The sequence below is a fragment of the Callithrix jacchus genome, chromosome 2 (genome assembly GCF_049354715.1).
Source record: "Callithrix jacchus isolate 240 chromosome 2, calJac240_pri, whole genome shotgun sequence".
NCBI lineage: Eukaryota > Metazoa > Chordata > Mammalia > Primates > Cebidae > Callithrix > Callithrix jacchus.
In genome coordinates this window covers 12,457,860-12,484,202 of record NC_133503.1, presented here as the reverse complement: position 1 = coordinate 12,484,202, position 26,343 = coordinate 12,457,860, and the positions used below count along the sequence as shown (strand labels likewise).

At 50.9% G+C, this 26,343-nt stretch overlaps 1 protein-coding gene, 1 long non-coding RNA gene and 1 other non-coding gene across 6 annotated transcripts in view; 2 read left to right on the top strand and 1 right to left on the bottom strand.

Moving 5' to 3' along the window:
- LOC128930121 (uncharacterized) overlaps window positions 1-15,856 on the top strand; it is a 17,535-nt gene extending 1,679 nt beyond the window's left edge. The window contains exons 2-3 of the long non-coding RNA XR_008477780.2: window positions 12,841-13,290; window positions 14,104-15,856. This is a non-coding gene — a long non-coding RNA (uncharacterized LOC128930121). The remainder of the gene's footprint in view (window positions 1-12,840; window positions 13,291-14,103) is intronic.
- On the bottom strand, window positions 2,745-26,343 carry IFT22 (intraflagellar transport 22). 4 transcript variants are annotated; one of them, XM_054247837.2, is made up of 5 exons: window positions 26,210-26,343; window positions 23,975-24,051; window positions 23,113-23,202; window positions 21,346-21,548; window positions 2,769-2,950 (listed from the first exon to the last, which is right to left on the bottom strand). In XM_054247837.2, exons 1-5 carry the CDS (start codon window positions 26,246-26,248, stop codon window positions 2,784-2,786), a joined length of 576 nt encoding a protein of 191 aa, XP_054103812.1. In that variant the 5' UTR covers window positions 26,249-26,343; the 3' UTR covers window positions 2,769-2,783. The 4 variants fall into 4 exon arrangements, with proteins under 4 accessions (XP_054103815.1, XP_054103812.1, XP_035136496.1 ...); XM_035280605.3 differs by lacking the exon at window positions 2,769-2,950 and adding an exon at window positions 19,397-19,871; XM_054247840.2 differs by lacking the exon at window positions 23,113-23,202 and having other exon boundaries at window positions 2,745-2,950.
- Window positions 15,650-15,775, top strand: LOC118151961 (U4atac minor spliceosomal RNA). The gene has a single exon (XR_004740351.3). It is a non-coding gene; the product is annotated as a U4atac minor spliceosomal RNA (small nuclear RNA).

Below are 26,343 nucleotides of genomic sequence, written 5' to 3'. Positions count from 1 at the left end.
CCACTTTCTCTTTCTCTTTTTCTCTCTCTCCTCTCTCCTCTCCCCTCTCCCCTCCTTTCCCCTCTCCCCTCCTCTCCCCTCTCCCCTCCTCTCCCCTCCTCTCCCCTCTCCCCTCTCTCTTTTTTGAGACGGAGTCTTACTCTAACCCAGGCTGGAATGCAGTGGAGCAATCTCTGCTCACCCAACCTCTGCTTCCCAGGTTCAAGCGATTTTCCTGCCTCAGCCTTCCAAGTAGCTGGGATTACAGGTATGAGCCACCAAGCCTGGCTAATTTTTGTATTTTTAGTAGAGATGGGGTTTCACCATGTTGGTCAGGCTGGTCTCGAACTCCTGACCTCGTGATCCACCTGCCTCGGATGACAGGCGTGACCCACCCTGCCCGGCCAATCACTTCTTTCTTCCTTTCTGGTGTTGATATCTTTATCCCAAATCTCTAAAGTCCCAACCTTCCTGCCCATTAGCCACAACTCTCAGAAATGGACCTCCTTAGGGCGGGGGGACACAGCCTCTTCATCCTGATGATAAAAGAGGTGTTGACCCAGCACTGGTTGGTGCTGTTGGTGTAGACTCTGGCAGCTCTCAAGCTGTCTGGGCTCAAGTCCCACGTGGGTGGGCCTCATCCAATCAGTGGAAGGCATTCAGAGGGAAGGCTGAGGTCCCACAAAGGAGAAAGAATTCTGCTCCAGACTACCCTTGGGCTCAGGCCTGCAACATCAGCTCTTTCCTGGGTCTCCAGCCTGCTGGCTTGCTTTGCTGATTTAGGACTGTTAGCCCTCAGAACTGTGTGAGCCATAAGAAATGCTAGATAAAACTCCTCTTCTTCTCCCTTTTGTACACACACGTATGTATTCGGTGTATATATGAATATACAGTGTATGTTGTATGTGCGTGTGTATACAACGTATATTAGTTTGTTTCTCTGGAGAACCCGAATAATTCAGATTCTGGTGCAGAATGGGACTAACATCCTAACCACATCCTAAATGTGGTTATTACAAAACGAACGTGAAACAGCTATTCCGACAATGTGTAAATGTCATGAATGTTGGACTCACACAGCTGAGAAGCCATTCGCTTCCATGTATTCATCCTGCACATTCCCATGCCACACACAACCTCCTGCCCTGTCCTAACAGTGACTCTTGATCTCCCCAAGCTCCCACCGTCTTCTCTTCAGGCTACTCACCTTCCACACCCACTGCTCCTGTGTCTGAGTGTGGGGTGAGGGCACGGGTTTCCTTCTAGCACCATCCCTGCTGCTGACCTGCCTTCCCACTTTCCCCTTGGGGCTGCTCTCTCTTTCCCTCAGCATCAGTCGGGTGTACCCAGCCATCGGAGCAGAAGCAGCTCCAGGCGTATGGTTCCTGCTCCGTCCTGGCTGTCTGACCCCAGGCAGGTCACTTGGTCTTTGGAATCTTTGTTTTCACTGTAAACTAAGGGTTTTAGGTTCAGATTCCTGAAGGTCTTATTTAGGGTGAGGGCAGAGGCTCCCTGAATGCTCCTGGAAGTGTGTGAGCTGAGTGAGATGACAGCCTGGGGCACCTGTTCCTGCTGGATGCCAGAGAATGCCAGCTGCATCCGGCCCTTCTCCCAGCCACATGTCCTGTTCCTCACCTCCTCCCAGTCCTCTCCAGCACCCATCCCTTGCTTTCCCCACTCACCATCTTGGGTCCCCTGGGGGACAGCAGGACCCAGAAGGAGCGGCAGAGACAGCAGGATAGGCACCGTTTTTACCATTGTGCCTGAGTGGGGGCACAGGATTATCCTGGGTCCTGGGGCTCTGCCCAGGGGAGGTGAATCTACAAGCCAATGGGAGTGCCAGGACGGGCTCCTCCCCTGACAGTGAGAAAGAAGTATGCACACGCCAGGCTGGGCAGAGGTTGTGCTCAGTGAGTCTACACACAGGACATACAACTGCAGAGCTGAGACAGTTGAGCTCTGGACTGAGGCTTTGTGTGTGCTTGGGACGGAAGGCTGCCAGTGGGTGGGAGGTGTGTGTGACGGGTGGCAGATGCCTGGGATGTGTCGCCCTTCCAGTCTGACACCCTCTGGGGTCAGTACGGGGACTTGAGTGTTGTCAGACCAGCCTTCATCCATGCCTTCTACAAAAACCCTCAACATGTCCAGGACGTGGACCTGGGTAGACCTCAGCTGGGGTGGGACCCTCACTCGCCCACATCCGACCCTGCCAGAGCTGACTGGAGGACGTCCACATCCACATCTCTCCCTCCTTCCTTTCTGTGCCTGTGGATTCCCAGCCTTCCATGATGGAAGCAGAAATAGCGCATCCTCCTTTTGCAGCCTCCCTGGCAAGAGAAGGAGCAGGTGTGCGCGGCGTTTATGCTCAGCAAGGCGAAGCTACCGCCTTGGACATGGGGTCAAGTGTCAGGGAAACAAAGAGGCGGGCACAGTGGACGATGCTTTCTGGTGGTCTCGGCAGGGGCTGCGACCGCCAGCTCCGGGAAGCAGTGGGGCTGCAGTAGCTGTGGGGGCTTCTGAGCTCCAGTCCCTGGGGATGTTGATCTCGTGCTGTGGCCTCTGCTGCCCCCCTGCTGGCAGCTTCTGTGTGTTTACCGAGCCGGTTGCTGGTGTGATTCTGACTGTTCTGCTCCTGTGGAATTCTGAGCCTGGGTTCTCCATCCTTTCTGTGGATTCTGAGAGCTAACCAATAAATACGTTTATTTTTTTGCTTACGTTTCTAGTAACCGCATTCCATTTTAAATAACGAATGCTCCTGGCGGATACAGAGATTGGTACAAGGATTCTTTCCAGGCAATAGTTGCTCAGGGAAATGGAGGGCTGGGAAGCTGAGGTTGGTCACGGGGCCAGATTGGGGCTGAACGCAGTGAAAACCAGGGGTCTGGGGGGCTCTGGCAGGCCTGCTGTGCAGGGATCAACAGTCGGCTGAGGTATCTGTTGTGGGATTGGAGGTGCTCATTGAAGGCGTTTACTGAAAAAAAAGTCACAAAATGAGTTAATTTAACTTAAAAGGAGCACTTGGGTTAGGATTAGTGGCTCACACCTGTAATCCTAGTGCTTTGGGAAGCCAAGGTGGAGGATCTCTTGAGGCCAGGAACTCTAGACCAGCCTGGGCATCACAGCAAGACCCCACCCCTACCAAAAAAAAAAAAATTAGCCAGGACTGGTTACGTGTGCCTGTAGTTGCAGTTATGCAGGAGGCTGTGAGGGTGTCACTGCACCAGCTGTGAGGGTGTCACTGCACTAGCTGTGAGGATGTCACTGCACCAGCTGTGAGGGTGTCAGCTGTGAGGGTGTCACTGCACTAGCTGTGAGGGTGTCACTGCACCAGCTGTGAGGGTGTCAGCTGTGAGGGTGTCACTGCACCAGCTGTGAGGGTGTCAGCTGTGAGGGTGTCACTGCACCAGCTGTGAGGGTGCCAGCTGTGAGGGTGTCAGCTGTGAGGGTGTCACTGCACCAGCTGTGAGGGTGTCAGCTGTGAGGGTGTCACTGCACCAGCTGTGAGGGTGTCACTGCACTAGCTGTGAGGGTGCCAGCTGTGAGGGTGTCACTGCACCAGCTGTGAGGGTGCCAGCTGTGAGGGTGTCACTGCACCAGCTGTGAGGGTGTCAGCTGTGAGGGTGTCACTGCACCAGCTGTGAGGGTGTCAGCTGTGAGGGTGTCACTGCACCAGCTGTGAGGGTGCCAGCTGTGAGGGTGCCAGCTGTGAGGGTGCCAGCTGTGAGGGTGTCACTGCACCAGCTGTGAGGTTGTCAGCTGTGAGGGTGTCACTGCACCAGCTGTGAGGGTGTCAGCTGTGAGGGTGTCACTGCACCAGCTGTGAGGGTGTCAGCTGTGAGGGTGTCACTGCACCAGCTGTGAGGTTGTCAGCTGTGAGGGTGTCACTGCACCAGCTGTGAGGGTGCCAGCTGTGAGGGTGTCACTGCACCAGCTGTGAGGGTGCCAGCTGTGAGGGTGTCACTGCACCAGCTGTGAGGGTGCCAGCTGTGAGGGTGTCACTGCACCAGCTGTGAGGGTGCCAGCTGTGAGGGTGTCACTGCACCAGCTGTGAGGGTGCCAGCTGTGAGGGTGTCACTGCACCAGCTGTGAGGGTGTCAGCTGTGAGGGTGTCACTGCACCAGCTGTGAGGGTGCCAGCTGTGAGGGTGTCACTGCACCAGCTGTGAGGGTGCCAGCTGTGAGGGTGTCACTGCACCAGCTGTGAGGGTGTCACTGCACTAGCTGTGAGGGTGCCAGCTGTGAGGGTGTCACTGCACCAGCTGTGAGGGTGTCAGCTGTGAGGGTGTCACTGCACCAGCTGTGAGGGTGCCAGCTGTGAGGGTGCCAGCTGTGAGGGTGTCACTGCACCAGCTGTGAGGGTGTCACTGCACCAGCTGTGAGGGTGTCACTGCACCAGCTGTGAGGGTGTCACTGCACTAGCTGTGAGGGTGCCAGCTGTGAGGGTGTCACTGCACCAGCTGTGAGGGTGTCACTGCACCAGCTGTGAGGGTGCCAGCTGTGAAGGTGCCACTGCATTGCAGCATGGGTGACACAGTGAGGTTTTTTTTGTTGTTGTTTCTGTTTCCCAGGCTGGAATGCAATGGTGCAATCTCAGCTCACTGCAACCTCTGCCTCCTGGGTTTAAGCAATTCTCCTGCCTCAGACTCCTGAGTAGCTGGGATTGCAGGCACCCACCACCACGCCCAGATAATTTTTGTATTTTTAGTGAAACAAGGTTTCACCACGTTGGCCAGGATGGTCTCAAATGCCTGACATTTGAGTAATCCCAGCACTTTGGGAGGCTGAGGCAGGTGGATCACCTGAGGTCAGGAGTTCAATACCAGCCTGGCCAACATGGTGAAACCCCATCTCTATTAAAAATTAGCTGGACATGGTGGCAGGCTCCTGTAATCTCAGCTACTTGGGAGGCTGAGGCAGGAGAGTTGCTTGAACCCAGGAAGCAGAGGTTGCAGTGAGCCGAGTTTGCACCACTGCACTCTAGCCTGGGCAACAAGAGCAAAATTTGGTCTAAAACAAAAATTGGCAGCTCCTGGGACGGGGCAGGGAGGTGAAGACCACTCCATCTTGGATGCTGATCTACCATGCTGACTTCTCATTAATGCTAGTCCTGGGAAGGCCTCTAAGATTTTATTTTTTTGAGATAGAGTCTCACTCTGTCGTCCCAGCTGGAGTACAGTGGCCGCATCTCGGCTCACTGCAACCTCTACCTGCCGAGTTCCAGTGATTCTTCTGCCTCAGCCTCCTGAATAGCTGGGATTACAGGTGTGCACCACTCTCCCGGCTAATTTTGTATTTTTATTAGAGGCGGGCTTTCACCATGTTGGCCAGACTAGTCTCAAACTCCTGACCTTGAGTGATTCGCCAACCTCAGCCTCCCAAAGTGCTGGGATTATAGGCATGAGCCACCATGCCTGGCTAGACCGCCTTTGTACCACAAACAGATTAGCCACAAGATTAGAAATTATGGTTCAGGAGTCAAGCAGCTGGAGGCTATCCGATTCTGACCCTCCCTCACCCACTCCTCAAATCAGTGCTTGAGACTTCATTTTTTTTTTTTTTGGTTGACTTTTGCTCTTGTCACCCCAGGCTGGAGTGCAGTGGTGCCATCTCGGCTCACTGCAACCTCCGCCTTCCAGGTTCAAGCGATTCTACTGCCTCAGCCTCCCGAAAAGCTGGGATTACAGGTGCCCACCACCGCGCCCAGCTAATTTTTTGTATTTTTATTACAGTCAGGGTTTCTCCATGTTGGCCAGGCTGGCCAGAACTCTTGACCTCAAATGATCCACCCACCGCAGCCTTCCAAAGTGCTGAGATTACAAATGTGAGCCACGACGCCCGGTTGGGGATTAGAGTTTTTAAGGACAATTTGGTGAGTAGGGGTCCAGTGAATCAGGAGTGCTGACTGGTTGGCTTGCGGATGAATAGGTTGGAAATTGAAGCTCTTCTTTTCTGCTCAGTCAGTTCCTGGGTGGGGGCCACAGAACTGATTGACAGGTCCAGGTGGGGCCACCCTGATGTTAGAAATTCAAAACCCTGAAAAGCCATCTCAAAGGGTGGTCTTAGGTTCGCCACAGCCATGTCACCTCCAAGAGTGATTGGGGAAGTTGCGAATCTTATGACCTCCGGAAAACAGCCGGTCATACTTAGAATTCCGGCCCCTCTTATTCGGACTTGATGGCTGCTGGCCTTTCATTCATTTTACAAGAACAGTGTAGTTTTTGGGAAGGCCTATTAGATTTAGTTTAAACTACAAATTAAACTCCTTCCCAAGGCTAGTTCTGCCTACACCCAGTCATGGATATGGACAGTTCAGACGTTATAAGCAAAATGGAGTTGGTTAGATCTGACGGGTTTCACTGTCATCATTTCCTTAGTGATGATTTTGCAAAGGCGGTTTCCCTGTTCTCCCTCCATGGGTTGTGGAAAAGGAAGGCTGGGTGTCAGAGAAGGGTTTTTCAGGCTAGAGTGAGGCCTTTGTTCTCGGGATGAGTGGTTGGAGACCAGACAGACAGGTCCCCCCTTTAGACATGGTAGCCTCTGGCTACCCTAAGCACAAGGAGCCTCACCCCACTTATCCTCACCAGGGGCTCCTCTTCATTCAAGGCTGTGGTGCCTGGCTGGATGCAGTGGCTCATGCCTATAATCCCAGCACTTTGGGAGGGTGAGGTGGGCGAATCACGAGGTCAGGAGTTTGAGATGAGCCTGGACAACATGGTGAAACCCTTCCTGAGAATCGCTTGCACCAGGAGGCAGAGGTTGTGATAGATTGCCATGAAGTTGTCTCTACTGAAAATACAAAAGTTAGTTGGGTGTGGGTGCAGGCGCCTGGGATCCCAGCTACTAAGGCGGCTGAGGCAGGAGAATTGATCGAACTTGGGAGGCGGAAATTGCCATGAGCCGAGACTGCGCCATTGCACTCCTGCCTGGGTGACAGAGAGAGACTCTGTCTAGGGAAAAAAAAAAAAAAAAAAAATGCTGGGGTGCCCAAGGAAGGACATAGACGAGCACACAAAAGCAACTTTGTTTTTTTTTGAGATGGAGTTTCACCATGTCGCCCAGGCTGGAGTGCAGTAGTGCAGTCTTGGCTCACTGCAACCTTTGCCAGGTTCAAGCGATTCTCCTGCCTCAGCCTCCTGAGTAGCCGGGATTACAAGCACCTGCCACCACACCAGGCTAATTTTTGTGTTTTTAGTAGAGACGAGGTTTCACCAGATTGGCCAGGCTGGTCCCAACTCCTGACTTTCGGCAATCTACCTGCCTCGGCCTCCCAGCGTGCTGGGATTACAGGTGTGAGCTGATTTTTGTATTTTTAGTAGAGATGGGGTTTCACCATGTTGGCCAGGATGGTCTCGATCTCTTGATCTCATGATTCGCCTGCCTTGGCCTCCCAAAGCGCAGAGATTACACACATGAGCCACTGCACCCGGCATTAAGCTCCTTTTCTTTTAAACACTGACTTTTTAAATTTTATTTTTGAGACAGGTTCTCCCCCTGTTACCCAGGCTGGAGTGCAGTGGCCCTGCCTGATCTTGGCTCACTCTGCAATCTCCACCTGCCAGGCTCAAGGGATCCTCCCACTTTAGCCTCTCGAGTCCTGAGCAGCTGGGACCACAGGTGCATGCCACTACATCTGGCTATTTCTTCTTGTATTTTTAGCACAGATTGCTATGTTGCTCAGGCTGGTCTAGAACTCCTGAGCTCAAGAATCTGCCGAACTTGGCCTCTCAAAGTACTGGGATTACAGGCCTGAGCCACTGTGTCCAGCCTCAAGCCTGCATTTTTTTTTTTTTTGAGACAGAGTCTCATTTTGTCGCCAGGCGCCAGGCTGGAGTGCAGTTGCACGATCTCTGCTCACTGCAACCTCCGCCTCCCGGGTTCAGGCAATTCTCCTACCTCAGCCTCCCAAGCAGCTGGGACTACAGACGTGCACCACCACACCCAGCTAATTTTTTATATTTTAGTAGAGACGGGGTTTCACTATGTTGGCCAGGATGGTCTTGATCTCTCGACCTCGTGATCCACCCGCCTCGGCCTCCCAAAGTGCTGGGATTACAGGTGTGAGCCACTGCGCCCGGCCTCGAGCCTGCATTTTTAACGAGATCTCAGTTGATTTGTATGCACAGTGAACTTTGAGAAGCTCTTATTTATTTATGTATTTATTTACTTACTGAGATGCAGTCACATTCTGTCGCCCAGGCTGGAGTGCAGTGGTACGATCTCAGCTCACTGCAACATCCGCCTCCCAGGTTCAAGCGATTCTCCCACCTCAGCCTCCTGAGTAGCTGGGATTATAGTTGTGGGCCACAACACCTGGCTAATTTTTGAATTTTTAGTAGAGATGGGGTTTCACCGTGTTGGTCAGGCTGGTCTCAAACTCCTGATCTCGTGATCCACCTGCCTCAGCCTCCCAAAGCGCTGGGATTACAGGCATGAGCCACTACTCCTGACCTCTTTTTTTTTTTTTGGTGACAGAGTCTCATGTTGTCACCCAGGCTAGCATGCAGTGGCGCAATCTTGGCTCACTGCAACCTCTGCCTCCCTGGTTCAAGGGATTCTTGTGCCTCAGCCCCTGCAGTAGCTAAACTACATGGGGCTAAATTTTGTATTATTAGTAGAGACGGGGTTTCAACATGTTGGCCAGGTTGGTCTCAAACTCCTGACTTCAGGTGATCTGCCTGCCTCAGCCTCCCAAAGTGCTGGGATTATAGACATTAGCCACCATGCCTGGCCTGATATTTTTGATTCCTCAGGAAATTATGTCGTCCTCTTAGGAAGCAGAGAACTGAGAGTGGACTGGCCCAGGGTAAAACGATCCTGCCACAGAGATGCAAACCTGGGACTGGTTAGGACAGAGCTGTCAGACGGCCTTGGCCCAGCAAGCATGGGGCAGAGCCAGCCTGGGGACTCCTGGAGTTGGGATGTGTGGACAAAGCCTCACCAGTGTTGGACCTCCCAGGAGATGGCCGGTATGCAGCCAGTGACCTCTACAGAGGTCACAGCAGAACTGGGGGCCTGTCAGTGGAAAGGACACAAATCCTTTCCACAAAACCAATCCTTTGCATGACAGCGCCCTGACAGCACCTTGGGGAGTAGGTAGAGGAAGTGGGTTATAACCAGAAACATTAAATATTCATCCCAGAGACTGAACTAACTTGGAAGCCTTGACATTTGAATGGAGATGTTGATTCCTGGTATTCACAGTAACTCACATTCCGTAACATCACCAGGAACGCCAAATTAGCAAACGCTGAACGCTGTTCCTAGACGAAGCACAAGGGCAGGTTCCTGTGAGCCTGTCACGGCATTTGCATCAACTGATCAGTACACAGCCTGGTTTTATGACTGTTTCTGTCGGTTTTTTGATTGACTGAGATGGAGTCTCACTCTGTTGCCCAGGCTGGAGTGCAGTGGAGTGATCTTGGCTCACTGCAACTCCGCCTCCCCGGTACAAGCAATTCTTCTGCCTCAGCCTCCCAAGTAGCTAGGATTACAAACATGCACCACCACGTCCAGCTAAGTTTTCTTTCTTTCTTTTTTTTTTGAGATGGAGTTTCCCTCTTCTCGTCCACGATGGAGTGCAATGACACGATCTCAGCTAATTTTCATATTTTTAGTAGAGACGGGGTTTCACCATGTTGACTAGGATGGTCTCGATCTCTTGACCTCGTGATCCACCCTCCCAAAATGCTGGGATTACAGGCTTGAGCCACCGCACCTGGCCTGGTTTTGTTTTTTAAAACACAAACATTCATTTCCTGCCTCAGAGTACATTTATTGAGAAAGCCCAGCCACGGCCTGATATTCATGTAATTCTCAACAATTAGGTGAGCCCAGGCTGGAGGGCAGTGGCACAGTCTCGGCTCACTGCATCCTCTGCCTCCCGGGTTCAAGCGATTCTCCTTTCTCAGCCTCCCCAGTAGCTGGGACTAAAGGTATGAGCCACCACGCCTGGCTAATTTTTGTATTATTAGTAGACACTGAGTTTCACTGTGTTGCCCAGACTAGTCTCGAACTCCTGACCTCAGGTGATCCATCTGCCTCGGCCTCCCAAAGTGCTGGGATTACAGGCGTGAGCCACTGCACCTGGCCGAGGCAGGTTCTCTCTGCGATATGCTTGCAGAGCATCTTCTGAGTGGCTCCACTTCAAAAATGGATGCCACTTCCTTTATTTGCCCTGCTGTTGCTGTGTTGTGGCCTCGTCAGTTTCCGTCTCAGAGGGTGACATTCTTAGCTGTGTTTATTCATGGAAGCATCGTTGGCTCAGCTGCTGCAAGACAGTAGAAAGAGCTGAGGCATGGGGTTCAGGCCTGTCCCTTTCTCTAACTTGGAGGGTCATCCTGGATGAGTCAGTTGTCATCTTCTCGACAAATCTGCCCTCCCTCCTGCCTGCCTGCCTGCCTCAGTGTGTGCATCTGTGGGAGGCTAAATAATGGCCCTGAAGATATCAGGTCCTGAATGCTGGAACCTGTAAATGTGGCTTTATTTGGAAAAAGGATCTCTGCAGATGTGATTAAAATTCTTTAGATGGGGAGATTAGCCTGGAGTATCCAGGTCGGCTTGGTATAAGAGGCCAGGCGTGGTGGCCATGCCTGTAATCCCAGCGCCTTGGGAGTCTGAGGTGGGTGGATCACTTGAGGCCAGGAGTTCGAGACCAGCCTGGCAAACATGTCAAAACTCTGTCTCTACTAAAAATACAAAAATTAATGGGGCATGGTGGTGCAAGCTACCTGGGAGGCTGAGGCAGAGAATCACTTGAATCTGGGAGGTGAAGGTTGCAGTGAGCCAAGATCGTGCCACTGCTCTCCAGCCTGGACAACACAGCAAAAAAAAAAAAAAAAGCTCCAGTATAAGACGGAAGATGATGAGACAGACACACAGAGAAGGCAATGTGGGGACTGAGCGGAGACCATGCCGGCCTTGAAGGCTGGAGTGATGACAGCAGCCACCACAGGGCAGACGCGGATTCTCCAGAGGCCATGTGACCCTGGTGACAGCTTGATTTTGGCTCAGTGATACTGATTCCAGACTGCTGGCCTCCTGAACTGCGAGAGAGTCAGTTTCTCCTGATTGAAGCCACTCAGCAGCAGCCACAGGAAGCTAACACTGAATCAGCATCAAGCTAGACATAGAGGGGAATCTGTGACTCCCCCATTTTCTTCTCGGCCCATAAGGTCCTTTCTCCTCTTGTGGCCTCACCAGGACCACAGCAGTTTCTCCCCTAATCTCCTCAGTCTTCTTTTCCTCCCAGTCCAGCCCCCATGTTGCTGTCAGGAGGTTTTTCTCAAGTGTAGCTCTGGCCACGTTAACTGGCAGTGAAAACCTGTCAGTGGCACAATTAAGCCTTAAGATGAGGCGAAACTGTGTGGCCTGAAAGGATCCCTAGTCTTCTCCCACTGTCCCCCCCACACTCACTCCTCACTCATACACAGTCACTCCCCGTCAGACTCCAACAAACAACACACTCTCAAACACACAAGCACATATTTACTCATATATTAACACACTACCTTTTTTTTTTTTTTTTTTGAGACAGAGTCGCTATGCTGCCCAGGCTGGAGTGCAGTGGTGTGATCTCCGTTCACTGTAACCTCTGCCTCCCAGATTCAAGCAATTCTCCTGCCTCAGCCTCCTGAATAGCTGGGATTAGAAGCGTGCGCCACCAGGCCCAGCTAATTTTTGTATTTTTAGTAGAGATGGGGTTTCACCATTTTGGCTAGGCTAGTCTCAAACTCCTGAGCTCAGGTGATCTGCCCACCTCAGCCTCCCAAAGTGCTGGGATTACAGGTGTCAGCCACCAAGCCCTTCTCCTCCCTCCTTCCCTTCCTCCCTTCCTTCCAGTGTGAGCCACCAAGCCCCTCCCTCCCTCTCGTGCTATTGCCCAGGCTAGACAGCAGTGGCATGGGTCCCCTACAGCCTCTCTATCCTGGGCTCAAGAAACTGTCCCACGTGAGCCTCCAGAGTAGCTGGGATAACAGGTGGGTGTCACCATGCCTGGATAATTAAAAACAAAAATGTATGTTTTTGTAGTCAGGGTCTCACTATGTTGCCCAGTCAGGTCTCAAGCAACCGTCTGCCTCAGTCTCCCAGAGTGCTGGGATTACCGGCGTGAGCCACTGTACCTGGACCACAGCATCGCATTCATAGACACACTGGCTGCGCACTGAGCCATGCTGAGCGACTGAGTTCCCCTGTGTCTAGGCTGTTTTAGCTTCTCCGACATTCCTGTGTTCTTGGGACATCTCTCACAGGTAGAAAGTAGCCTTATCTTAACTGCGTGCTAGCACAGGCTCGGCACACATGGGTCTGTTCAGTATGGAATACAAAATGGTTGTGTGCAGTGACAACGCCTAGAACGCCAAGACCAGTCATCTCATTCCATCCTTACCTTCCCCCCACCCACGCCCCCAGACGTTTTGCTCTTGTTGCCCAGGCTGGAGTGCAATGGTGCGATCACGGCTTCCTGCAACCTCCGCCTTCCGGGTTCAAGCAATTCTTCTGCCTCAGCCTTCCGAGTATCTGGATTTACAGGCATGCGCCACCAGGCCTGGCTAATTTTGTGTTTTTTAGTAGAGACTGGGTTTCTCGATGTTGGTCAGGCTGGTCTCGAACTCCCGACCTCAGGGAATCCGCCCGCCTCGGCCTCCCAAAGTGCTGGAATTACAGGCGAGTACTGACCAGCATAAAAAGTGCTAATAGTCTGCTCCCGTTTCTATTAGCAAACACACCTGTGCGCACACGGAGCTTTGGTCCAGTCTGGAGGGGAGGGCGGGGCCTCCCCGGGAGTGAAGGGGGCGGGGTCGACCCGGAGCCTCCAGGGAACGCTCTTGAGTAACTCGCGCGCGTGGGACCCCTTCCCACCTAGGACCACAGGCTCCAGATGGCCGGGCAGATGCAGCCGGCTCGCGCCTCCTCCGACGGGAACCCAAGGACCTGGTAGGTTCTCACCCTTGCAGTAGATCGGCTGAGAGAACGCGGCATTCAGCCGAGATGCCCCGGGGAGCCGGAGCAGCTAAGCGGAGGCCGCCGCGCAGCCCGCACGGAGAAATCGGATAGGTGGGGACCGCCTGCAGCTCCCGCGCGGGGAAAGGGTGAGTGAGAGACCCCGGGGCTCCGCAGTCCCCCCAACAGACTTCACAGCCCCCGACCCTCGCGGGCCTCCAGAGAAGCGGGCAGCGGCCGAGAGATTCTCCAGCGGCGTGGCCGGAGCCCACGTGGAGCCCACGGGCTTCCCTGCCCTGAGCAGCTGCAGCTGCAGCCCCCGCCAGCCTGAGTCCTGAGTCCAGCCCGGAGGGCAGCTCCTGCCCCGCCTGAGGTAAAGTCGGCTGAGTGCCAGGGAGGGAGCCGGGAGGTCCGGCGCTTTCAGGAGTCAAATAACCCTGCCGCTACCGCGGGACCCAGATGCGAGCCAACCGCTCGCCCGCCCTGTCCCGCCTGAGCTTGGCTCTCGCAGCCTTGGGAGCAGCCCTCCCGTGTCCATCACAGCCAGCGCCCAAACCCCGGGGGCCTCAGGACAGTCCCCTTGCGTGCCGATCGTCCCCCTAGGTTTTGAGCATGGGGCCAGGGGCCTGGGGACTAGGGGCTGCGTGTGGCCTTGTCCACCACTGTTGGCGCCTGAACACTCCTCCTCGGGGTCTGAGGTCGAGGTCCAGCCTGTAGGATACCATCACAGGCCACCTGCAGGCCAGGGGACTTGCCTGCCCGCTCAAATTGTGGCAGCCACCTCCAACACCAGCAGGGACCACTTGGGTTCCAGAGGGTTGTCCCCCAACTGCGACTGCCCTCACCCAAATCACACCGACTGCTCCTGGGCCTGGGATCAACCACAAGCTCAGCTGGGGCTGCCACTACCAGGATGGAGCAGGGCACCTAGAGGACCCTGAATTGCTCCCCTGAATTCATTAACGCCAGAGCCAGCCTACACCTCTCTGGGGTTCAAGAAGAGGCAAGCTCAGGTCACCACTGGGTCCCAAACACTGGCCCACCTTGGCCTCCTAGTCCCCAGCAACCACAGCCTCCACTAATAACCACACCCTAAGCCATCCAAGAAATCATTCAGAGCCTATGGTATTACGCCAAATCAAATCCGAAGTGCCCCACCGAACCAACACTGTATCTACCTTTTCAGGAAGAAGTCCTCCCGTAGGAAATGAGTTCACAAACTTGGAAGAAGCAATTTACACAGGACGGGCAGATCTCAACAGAAGGACACGAGAGACAGGAAAAAGCAAGGAAATGGGATGCTTCCAAAGGAACCCAGTAATTTTCCAGCAACAGATGCCCATCCAAAAGAAATGGGCAGATTAATTTTGGGCAGTTTCTCCATGTTGGTCAGGCTAGTCTTGAGAGAGAACTGGGCATATTAATTTTAACCAAGATTAGGGGGATACAAGAGACAAGAAAAAGGAACGAAATGTCAACAGCAATTCTGGATATGGTTGACGTAGCTACCAACCAGATGCTGAGTTTTCCAGAGTGCACAGCAAATATGGAACTGAGGAAATCGGTGTATGATATACAAAGTACACTTGAAAGTTTCAGTGATAGACTAGATCAAGTAGGAAAAAAAACTCTCAAAACTTAAAATCTGAAGACTTTTTCTCAGTTCAAAGAGATTTAAAGCATTATACTCTGGCCATTCATGTGAACAAAATCTGCTGGGTTGTTACACTAGGGCCTTGGGTAATCATTAAAGGTGAAAATGAAAATAATTGCTTTTTGAGGTAGCCAGTTTTGTGAGATCGATTTTTGTTAGGCAGCAGTCATGGAAAGATGATTTAGTTCAGTTAACATTAATAGTACTCGTGGTAATCCTAACAGGTGAATGTGGTTCAAAATAAATTGCCAGGGAATTGTCATGGTCTAGAAAAGCCACCGTCTCCAACAGATTGCCCACACAGCTACGTATCAGCCTTCCTCACTGTGAAAGTGACAGACACAGCCAGGGACAGTGGCTCACGCCTGTAATCCCAGCACCTTGGGAGGTTGAGGGAGGCGGATCACCTGAGGTCAAGAGTTCGAGACCAGCCTGACCAACATGGAGAAACCCTGTCTCTACTAAAAATACAAAATTAGCCAGGTGTGGAGGCACATGCCTATAATCCCAGCTACTTGGGAGGCTGAGGCAGGAGAATCACTTGAACCCAGGAGGCAGAGATTGTTGAGCCGAGATTGCCCCATTGCACTCTAGCCTGGGCAGCAAGAGTGAAACTCTGTCTGAAAAAAAAAGAAGCATTTTTATTCATCTCCTTTAGGAGCCTCAACTTTTTCTCCCACTCTCAGCTGAAAAGAGATACATCTACCATTTCATCCACTTAGTATATTTTCTTGTTGGTTATGTTAAAAAATTACAAACATAATAACTATGAATGAAAAGTAACTCCATGGCCAGGCATGGTGGCTCATGCCTGTCATCCCAGCACTTTGGGAGGCTGAGGTGGGTGAACAAGGTCAAGAGTTCAAGACCAGCCTGGCCAAGATGGTGAAACCCCCTGTCTACTAAAAATACAAAATTTAGCTGGGCATGGTGGCGTGTGCTTGTAATCCCAGCTACTCGGGAGGCTGAAGCAAGAGGATCACCTGAACCCGGGGAGCAGACTTTGCAGTGAGCCGAGATTGTGCCACTGTGCTCCAGCCTGAGCAAGAATCTGTCTCAAAAAAAAAAAAAAAAAAAAGCCATCCTTTCCTTGGGATTGTGCTACTGTCCCATGTGCGCATAGTGAGGGCGGTACTGCTAATGTCTGAGCAACACACCTGCATCACCTACAGCTTTGCTTTACCTTGGTGCAATTTTTGGAAAAACAAAAAGCCACTTAAAAAAAAATAACTCCTAAGATGATTAAAACAAACTTGCTTCTACAATAAACCATAAACTCACCATATCTAGTGATTCTGTGCATTAAACCTCTTGAACATGTTTACCAATTTGGTGTTAGGAAAAATTGTTTAGAAGTTGTGTATGGGCTGGCACAATGGCTCAGTCCTGTAATCCCAGCACTTTGGGAGGTTGAGGTGGGTGGATCACCTGAGGTCAGGAGTTTGAGATCAGCCTGGTTAACACGGTGAAACCCCATCTCTACAAAAAATACAAAAATTAGCCAGGCATGCACTAATTAGTGGGCTAGACCACTACTGGTGCATGCATCTCCAGTCCCAACTACTTGGAGGCTGAGGTGGCAAGATAACTGGAGCCCAAGAGGTTGACGCTACAGTGAGCTGTGGTCATGCCACTGCATTCCAGCCTGGGTGACAGAGCAACACTGTCTCAAAAAAAAAGGTTGTGTTTGTATTCCACTTTCTAACTGGATATAGTCTCCATATCAAGTTCATCTAAATAAATATAATGTTTTGGAGAGATTAAATGCTAATAATCTTCCAAAGTATCCTGGGTGAACTGTACACCCGTGCTGCTAGCCATGTATTCGCAAGAGCCAAAAGGTGAAAAAACACTCAAATGTCCATCAACCAATGAATGGATAAACAAAATGTGGTCTATCTGTAGGACAGAAAACTATACCACCTTAAAACGTAAGGAGATGCTGGCTGGGTATGGTGGCTCACGCCTGTAATCCCAGCACTGGGAGGCTGAGGCTGGCGAATCACCTGAGGTTGGGAGTTCAAGACTAGCCTGACCAACTATACTAAAACTGACCAACCTGCATCTCTATACTAAAAGCACAAAATTAGCTGGGCGTGGTGGTACATGCCTGTCATGCCACCAACTTGGGAGGCTGAGGCAGGAGAATTGCTTGAACCCAGGAGGCAGAGGTTGCAGTGAGCCGGGATCACGCCATTGCACTCCAGCCTGGGCAACAAGAGTGAAACTCTGTCTCTCAAAAATAAAAATAGGGCCGGGCGTGGTGGCTCAAGCCTGTAATCCCAGCACTTTGGGAGGCCGAGGCAGGTGGATCGCGAGGTCAAGAGGTCGAGACTATCCTGGTCAACATGGTGAAACCCCGTCTCTACTAAAAATACAAAAAAAATAGCTGGGCATGGTGGCACGTGCCTGTAATCCCAGCTACTCAGGAGGCTGAGGCAGGAGAATTGCCTGAACCCAGGAGGTGGAGGTTGTGGTGAGCCGAGATCGCGCCATTGCACTCCAGCCTGGGTAACAAGAGCAAAATTCTGTCTCAAAATAATAATAATAATAATAATAATAAATTAAAAAAGGTGAAGGAGATTCTGATACACGCTACAAGGCAGGTGAGCCCTGAGATCATCAGGCTATGGGAAATAAGCCAGTCACGAAAAGACAAAAATACTATAGGATTCCACTTGTATAAATAAGAGACCTAGAGGAGGTCACAGAGACAGAAAGTAGAATGGTGGCCGTCAGGGGCTGGGAAGGAGGAGTGGGGAGTTGTTAGGTGGGTACAGTGTCAGTCAGGGATCACAGAAAGTTCGGGGGGTGAATGGTGGTGACGGGGGTATGCACATGCTGCCGTATGTGCTTACAGATGGTTAGGATGACATATTTTGTATAGTTTAAAGATAATTACATAATGGAATATCAAATACAGGGTCATTAAAAACAGGACAGCTTTTATTTATTTATTTATTTATTTTTAGTAGAGATGGGATTTCTCCATGTTGGTCAGGCTGGTCTGGAACTCCTGACCTTGTGATACACCTGCCTTGGCCTCCCAAAGTGCTGGGATTACAGGCATGAGCCATCGAGCCCAGCTGATAACTTTTAAAATTTGAAAAAATCCCCTCTGCAGGAATTGGGTATGTAAATTTAAAAATTAAAAAAAAAAAAAATCCCTGAGTGACCAGGTAGATCTTTCAGGCTTATAATGAAAATAGCAGCGTTTCTTATTGTAACTACTTCGAAAATATTCACCGACCACATTCTTTTTCTAGTCTGCTACATTCTTGATTTCCCAGACAAGCATGTTTTTTTTTGAGATGGAGTTTCACTGTTGTTACCCAGACTGGAGTGCAATGGCACGATCTCGGCTCACCACAACCTCCGCCTTCTGTGTTCAAGCAATTCTCCTGCCTTGGTCTCCCGAGTAGCTGGGATTACAGGCACACACCACTATGCCCAGCTAATTTTTGTATTTTTAGTAGAGATGGGGTTTCACCATGTTGACCAGGATGGTCTCGATCTCTTGACCTCGTGATCCACCCACCTCGGCCTCCCAAAGTGCTGGGATTACAGGCGTGAGCCACAGCACCCGGCCTGTTTTTTTTTTTTTAACTTTCCTTTTTTTTGAGACCTGAGTCTTGCTCTATTGCCCAGGATGGAGGGCAGTGATGCAATCTTGGCTCACTGCAACCTCTACCTCCTGGGTTCAAGTAATTCTGCTTCAGCCTCCTGAGTAGCTGGGATTACAGGCACCTGCCAGCATGCCCGGATGATTTTTGTACTTTTAGTAGAGACAGGGTTTCACCATGTTTGCCAGGCTGATCTCCAACTCCTGACCTAAAGTAATCCACCTGCCTCGGCCTCCCAAAGTGTTGGGGTTACAGGTGTGAGCCACCGTGCCCAGCCTTATTTTTTTCTGACAGTCTCACTGTGTCGCCCAGGCTGAAGTACAGTGGCACAATCTTGGCTCACTGCAACCTCTGCCTCCCTGGCTCACACAATTCTCATACTTCAGCCACCCAAGTAGCGGGTATTACGGGTATGTGCCAACACGCCCAGCAAACTTTGTAGTGTTAGTAGAGATGGTGCTTCACCATGTTGGCCAGGCTGGTCTTGAACTCCTGACCTCAGGTGATCCACCCATCTCGGCCTCCCAAAGTGCTGGGATTACAGGCGTGAGCCACTGCGCCCGGCCAAATCTCTTTTTAAAAATTTGAGACAGTCTGTCATCCAGGCTGGAGTACAGTGGCACAATCTCAGCTCACTGTAACCTCTGCCTCCCAGGTTCAAGCAATTCTTAGGCCTCTGCCACCCGAGTAGCTGATATTACAGGTGTGTGTCAACACACCCTGTGAATTTTTGTATTTTTAGTAGAGATGGGGTTTTGCCATGTTGGGCAGGCTAGTTTCGAACACCTGGCCTCAAGGGAGCTGCCTGCCTCGGCGTCCCGAAGTGCAGGATTACAAGCGTGAGCCACTGCTCCTGGCCTAGAACTCTTAAAGAAAATGAAGAATGTGTTTTTATTTTCTTTTTTGCATATCCAAGACATTGCACTCAAGTTTCTGAATCTGCCTTACTATTAGGTTGGCGCAAAAGTAATTGGGGATTTTGCCGTTAAAAATTAAAAATGGCAAAAACCACAATTAGTTCTGCACCAATCTAGTATTTAGGAAAATGGAATGAGTTCCACGAGGGTGGGGATTTCTGTCTTCTTCATGTACGCTGTCTACGGTCAGCAGCTAGAACAGCGGTGCACACACAGCAGGCGCTCAACCAGTCGGTATTTGTTGGGTGAATCAAAGAATGAAAATCACATTCAAGCCAATACACGTGGATTGAACTACTGTTGTATTATTAGGCTATGACAGTTACAATTCCACAAACTGTGTAAGTGGACATTCGTCAGGATGGTAAGTCTCTCCATTTTACAGCTCTTTGGGAAGTTCTGGGGCCAGAAAATCAGAATTCCATGATAGGATTTTCTCAGCTGAACTCAGGACAGAGTACAGTCTGAGCATGACTGGGGCCTTCCTGCAGGTAGAAGCATTTCCTCTGCAGTCACAGGGAGAAAACATCAGGAGCTGGATGCAATTTCAGATTGGCACCAAGAAAGACGCTGATTTCACCAGGGCTGTGGCAACCCCAGGTGGAGGCTGGCTAGGTCATGATTGACATCTCCTCCCGGTCTCTGCTCTCAGACATGGAGTTGATGATGCTTTTTAAATACTTTAAGAATTCCATCCGGATCTCCTCAGGGTCATCTTCCAGGTTTGAGTGCACCAGCTTCAGCTTGTTCAAGGGTGGCGCTTAAAAATGAGAATAAGGTTAATTGGACAAGGAGTCTCAATGAGGGACTCTTTCTAGCTCCCACTAAAATTTCTAGAAGACATTTGTTTCACTTTCTGAAGTTCACAAACCAAGTTGTCTTTCCTGATGCCAGTGAACAGAGAAAGGTTTTGCTATACTGCCACCTGGTGACAGGACGGAAACTTCAGAAACCACCCTCCAGGTCCTCTGTTTCTTCTTTTTTTTTGAGATGAGTCTTGCTCTGTCGCCAGGCTGGAGTGCAGTGGTGCAATCTCGGCTCACTGCAACCTCGGCCTCCTGGGTTCAAGTGATTCTCCTGCCTCAGCCTCCTGAGTAGCTGTGATTACCGGCATGCGACATCATGCCCAGCTAACTTTTGTATTTTTAGTAGAGACAGGGTTTCACCATGTCGGCCAGGATGGTCTCGATCCCTTGACCTTGTGATCCGCCCAACTTGACATCCCAAAGTGTTGGGATTACAAGTGTGAGCCACTGCACCTGGCCATTCCTCTGTTCTTAAACCAGAAAGGAATAGATTCTCTCTTTCATTTTGTTTCTGAATATTTTCAGAGTTGTTTTTCAGGATTACTGTGTGACCTCTGGAATGTATGTGTCATATGTGAATTGGAGGTTTTTTTCTCCACAAAAGTTCTTTCAGCAAAGAGTGCCTCCCCACCAGCCGTACCCAAGAATAGCTACATGCAGGATTTTCCCACTCTGTATACCGCTTTGTTTTTGTTTTTGAGACAGAGTTTCACTCGTTGCCCAGGCTGGAGTGCAATGGCACGATCTCAGATCAGTGCAACCCTCTCAGGTACAAGTGATTCTTCTGCCTTAGCCTTCCGAGTAGCTGGGATTACATGTACCACCACGCCTGGCTAATTTTTATATTTTTAGTACAGATGAGGTTTCACCATGTTGGCCAGGCTGGTCTTGAACTCCTGATCTCAAGTGAGCTGCCTCCCAAAGTGTTGGGATAACAGGCATGAGACCTGTTAACACCACACCCAGCCGTTTTATTTTTTTGAGACGGTATCTTACCCTGTCGCCCAGGCTGGAGTGTAGTGGTGAGATTTCAGCTCACTGCAACCTCCACCTCCCGGATTCAAGCAATTCTCCTGCTTTAGCCTCCTGTGTAGCTGGGACTAGAGGTGCCTGCCATCATGCCTGGCTAATTTTTGTATTTTTAGTGGAGATGGGGTTTTACCATCTTGGCCAGGCTGGTCTTGAACTCCTGACCTCAGGTGATCCACCCACCTCAGCCTCTCAAAGTGCTGGGATTACAGGCAGGAGACACCACGCTCAGCCAAACCTGGCAATTCTGACTCACATGGAGAGGGCAACAATTGCCTCGGGTACATACAGTATGTGCTCAGTAACTAGACGGAGCTGCTGGTTTCTAGGACATGAGACAATATGTAGGTATCCAAAACGCTCAAGACAAAAGAGGAAGAGAAATTCCAGTTTCCTTACACAAAGACAGGCTTCCTTTGTCATCTCCAGAGCCTGGCTTGTGGTGCGCAATTAGCATGCACTGTGTGTCCTGTAAGGACTGCTGCTGGACGAAGCAAGAATACCACATTTCCATTTCCTTCCGGTGGCTTGGGATGTCAGCATTGAAAACGATCACCACTCCATGGGCATCCTTCATCAGGGCTGGCCAGCAGGACTCGAACCTGAAAGGAAGAAAAGGAACAAGAAGGAATATTAGGTTGTTCCGGTTTTCTTTTCTTTTCTTTTGATTGAGTTTCTCTCTTATTGCCCAGGCTGCAGTGTAATGGCATGATCTCGGTTCATCACAACCTCTACCTCCCGGGTTCAAGTGGTTCTCTTGCCTCAGCTTTCCGAGTAGCTGGAATTAGAGGCATGCGCCACCACGCCCAGCTAATTTTGTATTTTTAGTGGAGATGGGTTTTCTCCATGTTGGTGTCTGGTCTCAAACTCCCAAACTCAGGCAATCTGCCTGCCTCGGCCTCCCAAAGTGCTGCGATTACAGGCATGAGCCACGGCGCCCGGCCTAGGTTATTCTGGATTCTAACCGCCCGGCCTAGGTTATTCTGGATTCTAACTGTGGACTTTAAAAAGAATATCTTAGTAATAAAAGTTGGTAGATGACTTCCTTTTTTTTTAGACACAGGGCCTCGCTCTCTCAGGCTAAAGTGCAGTTGTGGGATCACAGCTCACTGCAGCCTCCAATGTGGGCTCAATGATCCTTCTGCCTCAGTCTTCTGAGTACCTAGGACTACGGGTGTGCACCACATCAATTTTATTTTGTGTAAAGGTTGACAATTTCTTCATTTAAACAAGTTTATTATTATTATTAATATTACTTTTTTTGAGACAGAGTCTGGCTCTGTTGCCAAGGCTGGAGATCTCAGCTTACTGCAACCTCCACCTACTGGGTTCAAGCGATTTTCCTGCCTCAGCCTCCTGAGTAGCTGGGATTATAGGTGCATACCACCACACTGGGCTAATTTTTGTATGTTTAGTAGAGACGGGGTTTCACTATGTTGGCCAGGCTGGTCTCAAACTCCTGAGCTCAGGTGATCTGCCTGCCTCGTCCTGCCAAAGTACTGGATTACAGGGGTGAGCCACGGTGCCTGGCCCCTGTTTTTTTTAAAAGATGAAGTTTCATCATGTTGGCCAGGCTGGTCTTGAACTCCTGACCTTACGTGATCTGCCTGACTCCGCCTCCAAAGTGCTGGGATTACAGGAGTGAGCTACCCCACGCAGCCAAGGTCGATGACTTCTAAGTGCATCATAACCTAATCACTAACGTGTATAAAGCAGTGCAGGTCAGCAGACACTTTATCAAGCTCTTCATCTGTGCCGGGAAATATGCTCAGCCCAACTCCATGGTGCTTGGTGGGCAGCTGATTTTATTTATTTATTTTTTGAGGCAGAGTCTCACTCTGTTGCCCAGGCTGGAGTGCAAATGGCAGGATCTCGGCTCACTGCAATCTCCGCCTCCTGGGTTCAAGCGATTCTCCTGCCTCAGCCTCCCGAGTAGCTGGGACTACAGGTATCCACCACCACCATCAGCCTGGCTAATGTTTTGTATTTTTAATAGAGACAGGGTTTCGCCATGTTGGCTAGGATGGTCTCAAACTCTTGACCTCAGGTGATCCACCCGCCTCGGCCTCCCAAAGTGCTGGGATTACAGGCATGAGCCACGGCGCCGGGCCTGGGAAGCTGATTTTAAACCATTTGAGGAAGCGACTTTATTTAAAGGAAACATACTTAGGGTCTCCACCACAGTCCCACAGCTCGAATTCACAGCCTGTGCCTTTGTTGTTGCTGGTAACATCCGGGTTCTCGAATTCCAGGATCCTGAAAGGAAAAGGAAGAGCAGGAGGCTGGATGGGGTGGCTCACGCCTGTAATCGCAACACTCTGGGAGGCCCAGGTGGAGGATCACTTGAGGTCAGGAGTTCGAGACCAGCCTGGCCAACGTGGCGAAACCCCATCTCTACTAAAAATACAAGAATTAGCCAGGCGTGGTTGTGGATGCCTGTAATCCCAGCTACTCTGGAGGCTAAGGCAGGAGAATTGCTTGAACCCAGGAGGCGGAGGTTGCAGTGAGTGGAGATTGCGCCACTGCACTCCAGCCTGGCGACAGAGCGAGACTCCGTCTCAAAATTTAAAAAAAAAAAAAGAAAAAGAAGAGCAGCAGCAGCACCAGTAATGAAGCCACATAACACTTTTGGAATGGCAACAGCAACAAAAGTAGGACGTGGGTGATGGTTGGGCAGTCTTTTTAAATCGGTTTTTTTTTTTTTTTTTTTTTTTTTGAGACAGGGTCTCACTCTGTCACCCAGGCTGGAGTATGGTGGCACAATCATAGCTCACTGCAGCCTCCAACTCCTGGCCTCAAGCGATCCTCCTGCTTCAGCCTCCCATGTAGGTGAGACTACAGACAGATGTCAACATACCTGGCTAACATTTTATTTTTAGTTGAGATGGGGGTCTCCCTATATCACCCAGGGTTCAAGTGATCCTCCTGCTTTGGCCTCCCAGAGCACGGGGATTAGAGGCGTGAGTCTCCCTGCCCAGCCATTCGAACGCTCTTTGAGTCTTTGGGACTCGGATCTGCCGGGGCTCACCTCACTCCTTGGGTTGGGCTGTACTCGGTGATGTCAGAAGATTCTGTCAGAAAGTTGGCCAAAACAGTTTTTCCACTCTGTGAAAATGAGAACAAATAAAGGCCTTTGCTGAAAGGCAGAAGGAAACCAAAAAAGGCACCCCAAGCGGTGTCCTGGAACCCGGTGTGATGCAGTATAGGTCACAGGCACTCGGAGACCATTGGGATGGTTATGACCTCGCTGTCTTGCTCTAGTGCAGTGCGCGCAGCCTGGTCTGAGGCCCGAGGAGCATGGGATTAAGGAATTTTTCTTCTTTTTTTTGAGACAGTTTTGCTCGCTCTTGTTGCCCAGACTGGGGTGCAATGGCGTGATCTCAGCTCACCACAACTTCCGCCTCCTGGGTACAAGTGATTCTTCTACCACACTCAGTCTCCTGAGTAGCTAGGACTATAGGCATGTGCCACCACATCTGACTAATTTTTGTATTTTTAGTAGAGATGGGGTTTCACTATGTAAGGCTGATCTCAAAGTCCTGACCTCAAGTGATCCACCTGCCTCCGCCTCCCAAAGTGCTAGGATTACAGGTGTGAGCCACTGCACCCGGCCAAGGAGTTCTTTTAGGTCACAGACAGGATCAAAGTCAGCCTGGGGACTCGTGGCTGGCTGTCTAACAATCTCACACAGAGCTTCTTTCTCCATCTCGATTATATGAGTAACACATACAGCTTTTTTTTTTTTTTTTTTTTGGAGCCAGGGTCTTGGTCTGCTGCCGAGGCTGGAGTGCATCGACATGATCATGGCTCACTGCAGCCTTGATCTTTGGGGCTCAAGTGATCCTTCCACCTCAGCCTCCTGAGTAGCTGGGACTCCAGGTGCCTGCCACCACACCCAGCTAAGTTTTGTATTTTTGTAGAGATGGGGTTTCCCTATGTTGCCCAGGTTGGTCTCGAATGCGTGAGCTGAAGTGATTGCCCCTCTTTGGCCTTCCGAGGTAGGTGCTGGTAGGCATTAGCCATTGTGCCTGCCCTGAGACCCCTATGGGTGTGTGTGTGTGTGTGTGTGTGTGTGTGTTTAGATGGAGTTTCCTTCTTGTTGCCCAGACTGAAGTACAATGGCACGATCTTGGCTCACTGCAACCTCTGCTTCCTGGATTCAGGTGATTCTCCTGCCTCACCCTCCGAAGTAGCTGGGATTACAGGCACCCACCACCACCCCTGGCTAATTTTTGTATTCTTAGTAGAGATGGGGTTTCACCGTGTTAGTCAGGCTGGTCTCGAACTCCTGACCTCAGGTGATCCACCCACCTCAGCCTTCCAAAGTGCTGGGATTACAGGCATAAGCCACAGCACCTGGCTTTTTTTTTTTTTTTTTTTTTAATGCATTTAGCTTCAGTCCATCTGAGCTTTATTTCTGTGGATAAGTTTACATGTAGATGTGATCCCCACTACCACTCCCCCGACACACACACGAATAGCCAACGGTTCCAGTAAAAAAGCCCAGGCCTCGAGCAACGGCTCACACCTGTAATCCCAGGACATTGGGAGGCTGAGGCAGGAGGACTGCTTGAGCCAAGGGTTGGAGACCAGCCTAGGTACTAGGCAACATAGTGAGACCCTGTCTCTATAAATAATTAACAATTTAGGCCAGGCGCAGTGGCTCATGGCCATAATCCCAGCACTTTGGGAGGGTGAGACGGGCAGATCACTTGAGGTCAGGAGTTCGAGCCCAGCCTGGCCAACATGGTGAAAACCCATCTCTATTAAAAATACAAAAATTAGCCAGGGGTGGTGGTGTGGACCTGTAACAGCTAGTAAGGAGGCTGCGGCAGGAATCGCTTGAAGCCGGGAGATGGAGGTTGCAGTGAGCCAAGATCATGCCACTGCACTCCATCCTGGGCGACAGAGCGAGACCCTGTCTCAAACAGAAGTCCAGACCCACAGACGCATTCATTAGGGGGATCCCGGAAGCAAAGGAAAGAGTCATGACACCTAGACTGTGGTTCCAATGATGCCAATGATGCCACTCAGTACCTTGGGCCTTCGGGGCTCAGTAACACCGGGTTCGCCTCCACTACCCCCTCCTGGCAGTAGCTGGAACCAATGTCTAAAAGCACAGAGTTCATGGAAAGGCCGAGGGCACCAGCCAGGATGGGTCCGGTGGGCCCGAGTTCCCGCCTCCCAGACCAGGCGGTTGGGTACCTGGCCAGGCCCCGAGGCCGGCTCCCCGCTCCCTCTCCCGCGCCAGGCCAGGCCTCACCTCGCAAGGCCCCACGAAGAGGATCTTGGCCTTCAGCATCGTAATCCACAGCTGCGTAGTGGACACCAACCCACCGGAACCGGCGCGCCAGGATAGAGCGCGCCTTGGCCGCTTTCGTTTCCATGGCAACGGAG

Coding starts and splice junctions, on each gene's coding strand:
- IFT22 (XM_054247837.2), bottom strand. CDS start 26,248: ATGCTGAAGGCCAAGATCCTCTTCGTGGGGCCTTGCGAG. Junction 23,203..23,974: donor AGCCCAACCCAAGGAGTGAG/GTGAGCCCCGGC, acceptor TTTTCCTTTCAG/GATCCTGGAATTCGAGAACC. Junction 21,549..23,112: donor GACTGTGGTGGAGACCCTAA/GTATGTTTCCTT, acceptor TCTTCCTTTCAG/GTTCGAGTCCTGCTGGCCAG.